We start from the raw sequence: 14,184 nt of genomic DNA, 5'->3' as shown, positions 1-14,184 counted from the left end.
GTTGAACCACGAGCGAAGCGAGTGGTTCGAGAATAGAATCCTGAACTTGCGAGTTTTTTAACACACGAGAAGTAAAATACATTTGCACCCGAGTGTAACACAAAACTTTTCCCTCACTACAGCGAGGAAACTACAACGCAAAAAATGCATTTATCACTGCTTCCAGTAGTTCCACAGGTGGTAAATCATCTTTATTACTAGATTCACCTACTTTTATCAATTTTAAAGCAGTTAATTTGACTTTATTCAAGGTCAAATTACTTTACCCACTAGTGGATAAAATGCGTTTTTACCCGCTGGTAATAAAGGACAAAACACGTGTTTCCAAGCTAGTGCGGGGAAAAACATTATGTGTAACTCGGAATGTAAGAATATTGCAAACTCGAGTCTTTAAATCGCTCTGGCAAGCCGTTGCGATTTAACATACTTTCGTGTGCAATATTTTACTTCCGCCTAACGTTGCACAATGTTGCAGATGGGCCGATTATTCAGTAAATATTCGGTATTCGGCAACTTTGTCAATGTTACCGAAAAGTTCGGTTACATTACCGAATATTTACCGAATAAAACAAAGTGTTAAATAATAACGTAAGTTGTTTCGTAATTCATCGGATAATGCCATCCTATTTCAGCATTCCAAAGAACTACAAAAATAGAGCTAAATATATGCTTAAAAATATCAATAACATTTTGTATTTATAACAAAAATATAGGCCAAGAAAAAACAATTAAGTATCCATCTATTGACAAGAACAATAACGTAGACGACCGGTCTGGCGCAGTCGGTAGTGACCCTGCCTGCTACGCCACGGTCCCGGGTTCGAATCCCGGTAAAGGCATTTATTTGTGTGATGAGCACAGATATTTGTTCCTGAGTTTTTTATATTATATATATCGTTGTCTGAGTACCCACAACACAAGCCTTCTTGAGCTTACCGTGGGCCTCAGTCAATCTGTGTAAGAATGTCCTATAATATTTAATATTTATATTTTTAAATTTAAAATATTTATATGTATTCATTACCATTCGTTTTAAAGTTTTAAACTCTACATCAGCTTCAGCTACATCGCATATTCGGCCGAATGTTCGGTTCGGTAAGATCTGAACCGAATGTTCGGCCGAAGTTCGTATTTGGCAAAGTCCATATTCGGCTCATCTCTAAATTGTATTATTATTGTTTAAAAATTTGTTTAATTTTTTTACGTAGGTACTTCAAATTGTACGCTTTTATAATTTTTTTTTTTACCTTACTGGGGTATCTCCATTCTGTTATAAATAAAGTTGATTTTTCAGATTAGATAATATTTATTTATATGTCTCATCAAACTGAAAGCAGAATGGATTTACCTGAAAATTAATTAATCAAACCGTGAGGACTGGAGAAAGGAAGGGGAGACCTTTGCCCAGCAGTGGGACACAGGGACACCATATACAGAGTGGGGCCTGTAACAAAGGCGAAGAATTGAACTGTAGGCTATTCTCCTTATACTGATCAACATTTGTTCATTGACTTTTAAAAATTATGAAGTCTTTAAATTTTTAATTTTTCATACAAAATAAATATTAGCTTCAATGTACGCCATTATTGTTGTCATTGACGTTGTCTGTCACACTTTAGACTTAACAGAATTCGCAATACATTACCTCTTAGAAAAAACTTTCAAGGGTGATAAAAATCAAAATACAGTTATTTTTAAAAGTCGCGGAACAAATGTTGATCAGTATAAGGAGAATAGCCTAGAGTTCAATTCTTCGCCTTTGTTACAGGCCCCACTCTGTATAAGTACATTTAGGAATGTATCCTTTTTTAGGGTTCCGTAGTCAACTAGGAACCCTTATAGTTTCGCCATGTCTGTCTGTCCGTCCGTCCGTCCGTCCGTCCGCGGATAATCTCAGCAACCGTTAGCACTAGAAAGCTGAAATTTGGTACCAATATGTATATCAATCACGCTAACAAAGTGCAAAAATAAAAAATGGGAAAAAATGTTTTATTAGGGTACCCCCCCCCCCCCTTCCCCCCTACATGTAAAGTGGGGGCTGATTTTTTTTTTATTCCAACCCCAACGTGTGATATATTGTTGGATAGGTATTTAAAAATGAATAAGGATTTACTAAGATTGTTTTTTGACAATATTAACAGTTTCGGAAATAATCGCTCCTAAAGGAAAAAAAGTGCGTCCCCCCCCTCTAACTTTTGAACCATATGTTTAATAAATATGAAAAAAATCACAAAAGTAGAACTTTATAAAGACTTTCTAGGAAAATTGTTTTGAACTTGATAGGTTCAGTAGTTTTTGAGAAAAATATGGAACACTACGGAACCCTACACTGAGAGTGGCCCGACACGCTCTTGGCCGGTTTTTTTATTTCGTATTGTCAGTGATGAACGGCAAACGGTGCGTAAATCGATAAATTTGAAAACAACTTGTCGGTCAATAAGTACTTCCCTTACAATTGTTTTAAAACTGTCAGCTACCAATGCACACAAGGAAAGACAAGTCAAACATTGTTTTCAAAACAACGCCTGGATTACTTCACACTTTCTGTCTGGCCCGAGAGCAGAATGGTGGTGGCGTTGTGCCAGAGGAGCTGCTGTCGTATTCTGGGCACTCTATTGCTGTTGCACGGACTATTAAACGTAACTATGTGCTACGAAAAAAGTGAGTATGGATCCCAATATATTTTAAGTGTTATGGACATTAGTTTGAAATTGAATAAACTTATAACCCAACCACAAAATTAAAATTAAAAAAAACCCCCGACTGCGATTAGTTGACCGATTTTCACGAAACATGGCTAAGAACACTCCCGACTAACTCAGCTTTCAGACAAAAAAAAACTAAATCTAAATCGGTTCATCCGTTCGGGAGTTAGTCACAGACAGACACACACTCACAGACAAACAGACAGACAGACACGTCAAACTTATAACACCCTGTCGTTTTTGCGTCGGGGGTTAAAAATAGTGTAACAATATCACACTAAGTTTTATCCAGTGTAACTTGACCTGACTAAATTAAAAGGACTCATTGCTATAATTTCAGCTCTTCGAAAGATGGTTCGAGACCAATCCAAAATGGTACAGAGACCTTTTGACGACAAGAGCGGAGTATCACAATTAGGCACGGCTCAGTATTCATATCTTAACCCTTTAAATATCCGTCGAGCGGGCAGAACCGTGCCAATGAGGAGCCAACAGCTCCGTCGCGTGCCCTTGGCTTCTTCGACAATGGACGTTAAACGCGGAAAAACTTTCTCCCGAGTCAAAACACCGCAAGCTGAAAAATTCCAAACCCTTGATCTTAGATCGGCCAGAGACGTACTTTCAAATAGCTCCAAGAAATTGCCACATAAATTTGACTTGTATTTCTTAGAACGTGGCAAAAGCAACGGTAGTGACTGGGCTTGGGAAAATATAAAAAGTATTAGGCGAAAACCCTCGCCTTTCTTTCCGACAGAAGACGACAACAACTTGCAAACAATTGAATCTCAACCGCAGGCTAATATTAAGGGGCAGGAAATGATAGTCATACCCACGCCTGAAAGTCAAGGGACAAATGAGAACGACGTTGGGCTACTTGTAAAAGGAATATTCCGACCGAAAGCACCAGGGAATATAAAACCTACTACAAAAGGTGTTAATGAAAACCGTCAATCAATACCATTGGATTTAGATAGCCAAAAACTTGATTATGTTGTGGAAATAACTACTCATTTTCCCAGTAACGAGGGATATAATATGTCAGTTGAGGGATCTCATATATGTGCGTCATTAGAATCTATTAGGTCAAACATTGACGCACAAAAGAAATTTACCGAATTTGATATAGAGGTAATTATTGAAATTTCTAAACGTTTGAAAATGAATAAGTTGTTATTAGAGTTCTTATCGTATTGATAACAGGTCCTGTGAACAGGTCAGTCCCAGGGAACATAACGAGCAAGTGCTCTACAAACCTTGGGAACTTTAGTAAGTTCTTTGGTTTGCTTAGAATGTCTACATGGTAATTACGTCAGAAGAAGTTCTGTAATCAAGTAGTTTGGAAATATATCTAGTCTGCTATTATTATTTGGATGGACGAGATATTTCGGTATTCTGGTTGTGCCAGAATGTATATACTTGCGATTAATGTAATTTTACTTTAGCTCTTAATTAATCTAATTTCAATCTAACAAAAATATTTTCTAGCCTTCCTGGATGACGAAACGACATTTTTGGAACAATATTTATAACAGTCGCTATGAATTTTTAATGAGAAATTCGAAATGGCCTCCATTGAAGGTACGTAATGATCAGAATGATTAGATATCGTAACTTTTCCAGTAATTTTGGTGCCGCATGCTAGAAATAAAGGAAGTCATACAATAAAGGTGTTTTCCAAATAGATGATCAATTAACGCTCATTTTACTGTTATTAATCTTAATCAACTATTCCAGCTAATTATTCCTTTACTTAACGCGACAATGCTGCACCAAAATTGCTGGGATAGTTACGATCATTGGTAATAAGAAAATACAATTTTCCAGCTGGCGCGAGAATAGCTTACCCTGTAAATTCGTAACTCGTGTCAATTAAAAATGTTTTAATTTATCGCTCTCTACTCCTTTGTTTTTTTTTTTTTTTTTGGGATTAACTTTTTATAACACACCAGCTACAAATACGTTGTCAATTTTTCCTCGTCGGGAATGCTTTGAACCCTTTTTCATGTAACTTATTTATTTTAAGGTCATACTTGTACCACGCTCACATGTTCATTCTATTTGGAAGAACACTTTTGAGCATTATAACAACAACTCAGCCCTCAAAATAATTTCTAACATGGTGAAGAAGATGCACTTATACCCTAACTTAACATTTACTTGGAACGAAATATCCCACTTAAGTAAATGGTGGAACACGACCACTCATAAAAACCGAGCGGTAAGTTTTAATAGAATATTTTATTATAATTATCCTATTTTTAAGTGCGAAGTAAGTAAAGTGCATTAGGGTAATTCCGTAAGTCGAAAGTAAGTAAAGTAATTCCGTAAGTCGAAAGTCGATTTGGCATAAATTTATTATATGTATTGTCGAAACGCATTTGAACCCGTCCATACTAATATTATAAATGGGAAAGTGTGTGTGCCTTTTTGTCATAAAAATCATAAATCATGTTCGTCCATCATAACTGAGAAATCGTGGAAACTCCTCAAATCTGAAAGCCATATAAAGCATATATCATCAGCAGTTCCACTGCACCAAATGTCACAGTTCTGGACGTAAGTGCATGCTGTTCTTATAAAAATACCAAAGTCACTATAAGCGTGCCGTTCCGATTTGAGGAGTTCGGTTCTGACCATCATCAGCAGTTCCACTGCACCAAATGTCACTGTTCTGCACGTAAGTGCATGCTGCTCTTATAAAAATACCAAAGTCAAATGTCCGATTTGAGGAGTTCCGTTCTGACCATCATCAGCGGTTCCACTGCACCAAATGTCACTGTTCCGTACGTAAATGCATGCTGTTCCTTAAAAAACACAAAAATCATCATATGTGTGCCTTTCAGATTTGAGGAGTTCCCTCGATTTCTCCAGGATCCCATCATCAGAACTGGGTTCTGAGAAAAATGGGACCAATCTGTATGCATATACATACAATAAAAAAAAATTTCAAAATCGGTCCAGTAACGACGGAGATATCGTGGAACAAACATTTAAAAAAAAACATACAGACGAATTGAAAACCACCTTCCTTGAGAGATTTGACGCGGCGGTTAAAAATCCCTTTTATCTATAGAAAAAGAGGATACCTAATCAATCAGTGTTTGGGATTATACCGACATAGGGTGAATTCACCAAAAGTCGTTAAAAACCGCTATCTAAAACTTGAACGAATCAATTTAGTTGGTTCATGTATAGGAATAGGACACAACATTAATGAAATGAACGAACTAAATTGATGCAAATTTACCTAAAAGATGAATCAGGAATCAGTAAATTTGCCTGCATCACTTTTTGGATGCAAATTCATTAGTTGGACAATGGACAATCCTTATATTATTACTTAAATTAATTCGTATTAGATATACATCAAAATCGGTTCATCCGTTCGAGAGCTACGATGCCACAGACAGACACACACACAGACAGACAGACACACACACAGACAGACAGACAGACAAACAGACCGACAGACATACACACAGACAGACACGTCAAACTTATAACACCCCTTCGTTTTTGCGTCGTGGGTTAAAAACAGCTCCGTCCATCTTTTGGACAAAAAATTAAGGACCAAAAAACAATCAATTAATTTGATGACTTATGGAACAAATCAAATTATTATAACATACACTAGAGAAATTTCGACGGTTACCTCGGCGGTCGGGGTGGTGTAGTGGTTTGAGCACGTCAGCCGCGATAGGTCAGCCGGATGGAGACCCGGGTTCGATTCCCGGCTTCGCCACCAGTGGGCCTGATCGCTTTTTCTTTAGTATATGGCATCTATGTCAGTTTATAATCAATTTGATGTATATATAGTATTTATTAGAAGAACCTACCTATTTTATCAGAAGAAAATGAAAAGCCTTTTCCTATATAACCTAACCACAAAATTAAAATTTTGAAAAACCCCCGACTGCGACATAGTTGACCGATTTTCATGAAACATGGCTAAGAACACTCCCGACTGACTCAGCTTTCAGACAAAAAAAAACTAAATCTAAATCGGTTCATCCGTTCGGGAGCTACGATGCCACAGACAGACACACACACAGACAGACAAACAGACAGACAGACAGACAGACGGACAGACAGACACGTCAAACTTATAACACCCCTCCGTTTTTGCGTCGGGGGTTAAAAATGACTGTCGTACATCTTTTGGCTTGGACTTTAATTCGATCCGTCATCTAATGGTGCAACTACCCTATCTATTATTATTATAATTTCATAATTCTAAATACAAACTTACAAAAACTTCACTTAGGTCTTCCATATTTCCTCAGGGTTTTCGAAAATTTCTAAATGCAGGAAGACTAGAAATAACAACTGGAGGCTGGGTCGAACCTGACGAAGCAACAACCCACATATATGGCCTCGTACATAATCTGATTGAAGGTAAATAAATAGGTTAAAAGTTCAACCGGGATGAATTCGGGAGGACGGATTAAATTAATATATTTATACAAATGTGCTTGGACGGCCTTATGTGATAACCTTCATCGCGCTAGCGTGCTTCCCCGCCACTTTAATTATTAAAACATTGTCTTTAAAATCTTGTATCCTGCATGCCATATATCTATTCACTATCTGTTGAAGATTATTCGCAGAAGGTAAATTACCTAAATAAGGGATTTTTTACAGTGTCTCGTTTTAACGGCAATTGTATCTGTATATCTAGATTGGGGTTTTACTTAAGTATGAAGGCAGTTAACGGTTATTTTGTTTGTAGGACACCAGTGGCTCGCCGAACACCTAAACTACGCGCCGGACGTAGCGTGGCTCACTAACAGTGTCACCCACAGTCCCACATTGCCCTATTTATTGTCAGTGTCGGGTATAACAAAACTAATCTTTACCAATGTTCATTATTCGTGGGAAGAGTATTTTGCAGAGTATCAAATAAGCGATTTCGTTTGGGTTCAGAACTGGTTCAACGAAGGATCTTATTCGTCAGAGCTTAATAGAGTATTAAACAGAATAGGGCATGATCGCTATCCCAGTAATTCTGTACTATCACACTACTTACAATTTAACGCGGACGGATTTGGCGCATGTGGGCCGAATAGACGATTGTGTACCACTGATTTTGATTTTTTCAAACATTCTCAACCTTGGCATATACACGGATACAACGTCAAAGAGAAGTCCGAATTAATTCTGGAGCAATATTCGAAGACTGGGACCCTAACTCCTCATAATGTTGTTATTGCTCCGATCGGAGGCCCTCATCACTTCATAACTCAGGACGAGGTCGATTACCAGTTCAATAATTACGAAAAAATAGCTGAATTTATCAATGTGAATCGTAATATTTACAAAGCCACTATCGAATTTGGCACGCCAATTGATTATTTTAAGTCAGTGTTAAAAAGAGATTTAAAGTATCCAAGTTTAAAGGGAGATTTTTTAAATTTTGCCGACTTAGAAAACGGCATCCCTGCGTATTGGACTGGGTATTTCACATCTAGACCATTACTTAAAATATTACTAAGGCGTCTTCAAGCAACCTTAAGATCTACAGAAATTTTATTTTCATTTGCGCAAGCTGATCTGACAAACGAAAGCAAAGATGTTGACGTAAATCTCATGATCCTATTAACAAAAAGTAGAGAGACCGTCGCCCGATTGCAAGATCGCAACGTGATAGGCGGCACCTTGACTAGCAACGTGCTCCGGTACGTCCTCGAGAATATTTGGATGACGGTGAAAGACTGTTGGAAAATACAGGAGGCCATGATTAGTTGGTTTACTACAAATAAGACAAGGAAAAACCCTTATGTACGAAAGTACGTCTATCGAGACGGTGAGTTTATATCAGTATTTAGAACAATCAGTCCAGGAGATAACGTGTTAGTGTTTAATTCTTTAAGCCATGAGAGATATGAAATAATAGAACTGTTTACAAAAATACCCAACATCAGAATTATTGACCACAACAAAAAAGATGTCACAGTTCAAGTCAATCCTATATGGAAATACAACCCGAAAAATGTTGTGGTTATATCTAAACAATTCTACAAAATAATGTTTGCAGTTCTTATCCCTCCGTTGACAATTGAACTATTCAAAATTAAGGAAACTTCAATGACAACACTTAATACAGCAACAATATATTGCGTACATTGCATGATAGAAGAAGATATGAGTGGTGGAATTTATTCCCCTTTTACCATTCAGCCTATTGAACTAGGGGATGTTCAGCTAGAAAGTTATAAGCATCGCCTCATATTTGACGAACACACTGGATTCTTAAAAACGGTCATAGAGAAGGATACGCTTACGGAAAAGCCGGTCGTGATCGATTACAAAGCATTTACAGGATCATACGTAAATGCTGGAGTATTTTTACTTAACACCAATACGACAAAACCAATTCGTGACATATTGAAGCCATACAGAACAACAAAATTATTTATAATATTGACTGGACCTCTGACCACGGAATTTACTTCAGTATACGGACAATTGTTGCATCACACTGTCAAATTATTTAATGTACTTAACAGCCCTTTATCGAGCGCCATTTATATCGAAAGTAAAATAGACTTAGATGTATCACCAAGTAACAGAGACTTGGAATTATTTATGTCAATACAAACGGATATTAGTAACGGTAATCCTCCAGAGATCCATATAGATAATAACGGATTTCAGTATACACCTCGTACTATTAATGTGACTAGACGTATAGAATCGAATGTGTATCCTGTAACGACACTAAGCTACATCCAAGACCGAAAGCAACGGTTAACTGTTATTACTGATCATGCTCAGGGAGTCACTGCACTACAAGAAGGACAGATAGTTTTGATGTTAGACAGAAGGGTTCTATTCGACGACGGCCGGGGAGTCAATGAAGGCCTCGCTGACAGTGGCGGTTCATGTCAAAGACATTATATCCTACTAGAAAACTTCAGTCGAACATCTAAATACTATCCAGTACCCAATTCTAAATCTGTCCAATTACCCAGTTTCAGGGCAAATTATTTATCCAATGCGTTTAATTACGACACAGATATTTTTATAATAGACAAAAATGTGACAGGGTATTGCTTATATGCTATTGTTCCTTTAATTAAGGCGACATATCCCTGCGACGTATTTTTACTTAGTTACAGAACATTTTTGGACGGCATAACTTCAAAACGTTCGTCGTCAAATGTAGGTTTGATGATTTTGCATAGACAAAGCTTCACGTGCCAGATTAACTATGAGTCACTGGTCCACTGTGATGTAGATCCTAATATTTCCATACAGAGCATACTTCCAGGCTCAAGAACAGTTTTTAAAACTAATTTAGCGGGCACTAACAAAGGCACACGTTTAAAATATATTAATCTAGAAATGTTTCAGCCGATGGAACTGTTAACTTTAAGAATATTTTCATGAAACTGTACCAACTATAGACCATGGAATAGGAACTTCCTACAAGAATAGGGCCATTGGCTAATTTTCGTCCTACTCTTAGTTTCGTTCATTCTATACAGGAAAAATGTGTTATGATATGAATAAAGCATGTAAAACGTAACCGTAATCTCTGTTGGTTTTTGGACTAGGCTCTCCTTTCATCAAATGAACGAAAACTAGCACTGGACGGAAACTAGCACAGTAACCCTACATGAGTTAAAAGATAACACCAATTTACAAAGTAAGACGTACGCCTACGGCGTAGGCGTACGTCTTACTTTGTAAATTGGATGGGTAACTACCCAGGTAAATACCCGACGGTGGGTATTTACCGGGTAAATACCCGATATTTACCTACCCGCGGGTAAATACGCGGGTATTTTCATTTTTCATCCAAATTTGACGTTTTTAAATGGTGTTTGGGCTAAAATAGATTAATTTAAGTCAGTCTTTGTAATTGTACACATAATGTTTATTCAAATTGGGAACGAATAGGTAGCTATGAGATAAAATGTGATTTTAGTGTATCACTCCAACTATAAAAATCGTGTAATATCATTCTCTGACATACGGAAATAATTTCAAATACTTTTAGTATAAATTATAAGTTTGATAAATTAAAACTGTAAATAAAAATATGTGAATAAAAATATTAAAAAAAAATCTTTTTCAAGCTCATAACTCATACATAGTATGTTTTATGACAAAAATGCATATAAACTTTTTTGTAGGAAATTGTGTCTACTTTAGTTCGTACATACAATACTTTTCGATATTAATGATAGTTTCCATGAAATATGAAAAAAATACATTTTACCCCCCCTAACCCCACCATAACCCCCTCCAACCAGTACTAGGAAGTTTATCTTTATCGTATAAATACGACTAATTAATACAATCTAAAAAGCACGCATAAAACATATTTTTTTAATTATTTTTAAAAATATACATTAAAACTTCTGTAAACTTTATTGTATATTCGACTGAACAGTTTCGTTTTAAATTTTGTATAATAATTACAACCACTAACTTAGTATTTATCTCCATTTTAACACAAATCAGCATGTGCAACATGAAATGAATCTACCCGTCAATTTGGGTAGATACGGGTAAATACCGGGTAGATAGGTATTTACCGGGTAAATACCTGGGTGGGTAGATTGGGTATTTACCCACGACCCATCTCTACCTACGCGATAGGTCGTTGAAACTACATAATTTCAAATATATAGATCTCGAAAGACAGTAGGTTGAAAATTCTAAATAATTCGGGCAAATAGGTACCTCGGTATAGGTACCTGCCAATTGTCTTCATGAAACGCGTGCCTTCCTAAAGCTGGACGTTAGTGTAATCATCAACGAGCCATAAAACAAACTAAACACTTAAAAATGTATTAAAAATGTAAGGGCGAAGGTTTAATTCCCATAGAAAAAAATAATTTCGCGCCGTTTTTTAGCGCCATGATTTGGTTGACCGTGAGCCAATAGGTTAGATTAGATTTCATTATTATTGTATAATGTAGTCGATAAGTGCCTAATGATAATGATAATGAAGAGCTGTTGAAGAAGAAGCACACGATTATTCCAGTTCCTCGTGCGAGATGCAGCGCTATTTGACGATACCTAATATATTAATTATCATTGTTATCAATTAACGGTGCCATATAAATTATTTAGTTGTTTTTTGTTTTTTTCTTTTCCATACCTACAAAGATACCTGCCATTTGTATGAAACTGACTCAGGCTAAGGCTACACTTAAAATAGTCATAATTTACTGATTTTATATTCATTGTGTAATGTGGCCGCTAAGAATTGACGTCTGAACCAGTTTCTATGAAAGTGAATGTCTGACGTACCAATCCGGAGGCTACGCTAGGACTTACGGCTCGGCCACGACATTAGTCTAAGCGCGACAGCGGTGAGCGGCAATTGGAGCAAGACAGAGCGATGGGACTTTTCATTCGCACGTATGGCTGCTGCTCACCGCTGTCGCGCTTAGACCAATGTCGTGGCCGGGCCGTTAGTGTTCTGGTCTGGCTTCCTCACGGCGTTTTCCTTCACCCGAGCTCGACGGACAATATCTATAATAATAAGACCTACGCCCTTATGCACATAACATAACTGACGAAATTAGTAGATTGTGCCACACACACGCAGTTACAAATTTTAAGCGATGGGGCCTATTCTCAACGAAGGAAAGGATTCTAATATTGAATCCCAAGATTCCCGAGCAAAGCGCGCAATTCTAATACTTATGGTGGCTCGCTTTCCATACAAAAAACATCTACCATTTATTTAGTCACCGCACACTACAACTAAATAAAAATATGCGCATACATCTACTATACATTATCCATCGTCGCAGTATTGAACGAAATACATTGTTTCATACAGAAATCATGGACTCCATGTGAATTTTTTATTAATTTTACGAAAATGTGCGTGCCAAATTTTGTGTACAGACACAGAGCCGTCATATTTCGCGCATTTTTAGTACACTTGGCTCTTGACAAGTAATTATTTAAAGATATTGGTTTACAAGCAGACTCAGAAATAATGACGCATTTTGTCAATAAAGATACATATCGTGTATTTCGACACTGCTTGTGTAAATCGAAATGGCGTCTCGGTCAAATGCATTGACTATGAAGCAGGAGATCTCGAGTTCCGATCCGGAGTCTTTTTTTTAATCATTTGAACTTTTTTTGGATTTATTAAGTTTTTTTATATTTTTTAATAGAATAAATATTCTATTAAAAAAGACTCTTACTATATTTCTTTCCTATTTTTTATTTTCATACAAAAATACAATACAATCTTTATTATGCCTTTGTTGATAAAATAAAATATTACACGTCAGGTCAGGTATATATTTAGGTCATAGTGTGGGCATAGTATTAGTAATGTGCTGACTTCCTTACATTTACTGAGCTAGTTGATCTATGTTATTGTTGTGTGAATGTTTTTCTTCAACAACTAAATAGTTATATATATGAATATGTATGTAGGTATGTGGGTAGCTTTTGCACATTGTAATTTTTCCTCAGTCACCCGTTGAGCTCAGAGACCACGAACGCTGTAGTGTTCGAAACGTCGGGATGAATTGTAAATTCATTATACACGATTTAATCCGTTTTCATAGTTTTTATTAGGGTTCCGTAGCCAAAATGGCAAAAACGGAACCCTTATAGTTTCGTCATGTCCGTCTGTCCGTCTGTCCGTCTGTCCGTCTGTCCGTCTGTCACAGCCGATTTACTCGGAAACTATAAGTACTACAGTGATGAAATTTGATGGGAATATGTGTTGTATGAACCGCTACAAAATTATGACACTAAATAGTAAAAAAAAGAATTGGGGGTGGGGCCCCCCATACATGTAACTGAGGGATGAAAATTTTTTTTCGATGTACATACCCGTGTGGGGTATCAATGGAAAGGTCTTTTAAAATGATATAAAGTTTTCTAAAAAACATTTTTCTTAAAGTGAACGGTTTTTGAGATATCAGCTCTCAAAGTCGTAAAAAGTATGTCCCCCCCCCCCCTCTATTTTTATAACTACGGGGTATAAAATTCTAAAAAAAATAGAGGTGATGCATGCTAATTAACTCTTTCAACGATTTTTGGTTTGATCAAAGTATCTCTTATAGTTTTTGAGATAGGTTGATTTAACTGTAATTTTGGTTAAGTTATTGGTTTATTATATTTGCTGCTACGGAACCCTTTGTGCGCGAGCCCGACTCGCACTTGGCCGGTTTTTTCATGAGTAACTATCGCGGTAACTGAAGACAATATTAACTAAATGGTTACAAATAATAATTATCATCAATATAATCTGGTCCAGGCAGGCAATTATGTTCGCGCGATAAATGATAAAACATCGGGCCGTCCCTATAATCGCACTTACTAATAGTGCGACAGGGACGGCCTGATATTTTATCGTCTATCGCGCGACCATGCTACCCGTGCTGTACTAGCTTTTGCCCGCGGCTTCGCTTGCGTTAGAAAGAGACAAAAGTGGCATATGTCACTCTCCATCCCTTCAACTATCTCCACTTAAAAAACATGTCAATCC

At 36.9% G+C, this 14,184-nt stretch overlaps 2 protein-coding genes across 2 annotated transcripts; both read left to right on the top strand.

Annotated features, from left to right (window-relative positions):
• Positions 1–3,740: 3,740 nt before the first annotated feature.
• LOC125241407 (alpha-mannosidase 2-like) lies at positions 3,741–7,167 on the top strand. The gene is made up of 4 exons (XM_048149880.1): positions 3,741–3,833; positions 4,191–4,283; positions 4,729–4,923; positions 6,989–7,167. The coding sequence occupies exons 1-4, from the start codon at positions 3,741–3,743 to the stop codon at positions 7,106–7,108; spliced, it is 501 nt and encodes a 166-aa protein (XP_048005837.1). The 3' UTR covers positions 7,109–7,167.
• A 262-nt stretch (positions 7,168–7,429) lies between these two features.
• Positions 7,430–10,334, top strand: LOC125241406 (alpha-mannosidase 2-like). Its single transcript, XM_048149879.1, has one exon. The coding sequence runs from the start codon at positions 8,292–8,294 to the stop codon at positions 10,092–10,094; it is 1,803 nt and encodes a 600-aa protein (XP_048005836.1). The 5' UTR covers positions 7,430–8,291; the 3' UTR covers positions 10,095–10,334.
• Positions 10,335–14,184: the final 3,850 nt, after the last annotated feature.

The sequence above is a fragment of the Leguminivora glycinivorella genome, chromosome Z, assembly GCF_023078275.1.
Source record: "Leguminivora glycinivorella isolate SPB_JAAS2020 chromosome Z, LegGlyc_1.1, whole genome shotgun sequence".
NCBI classification, from domain to species: domain Eukaryota; kingdom Metazoa; phylum Arthropoda; class Insecta; order Lepidoptera; family Tortricidae; genus Leguminivora; species Leguminivora glycinivorella.
Note: the sequence above shows the minus strand (reverse complement) of the source record. Positions and strands in the feature narration are given on the sequence as shown.

Coding starts and splice junctions, on each gene's coding strand:
- LOC125241407 (XM_048149880.1), top strand. CDS start 3,741: ATGTCAGTTGAGGGATCTCATATATGTGCGTCATTAGAATCTATTAGG. Junction 4,284..4,728: donor CGAAATGGCCTCCATTGAAG/GTACGTAATGAT, acceptor ATTTATTTTAAG/GTCATACTTGTACCACGCTC. Junction 4,924..6,988: donor CCACTCATAAAAACCGAGCG/GTAAGTTTTAAT, acceptor ATATTTCCTCAG/GGTTTTCGAAAATTTCTAAA.
- LOC125241406 (XM_048149879.1), top strand. CDS start 8,292: ATGATCCTATTAACAAAAAGTAGAGAGACCGTCGCCCGATTGCAAGAT.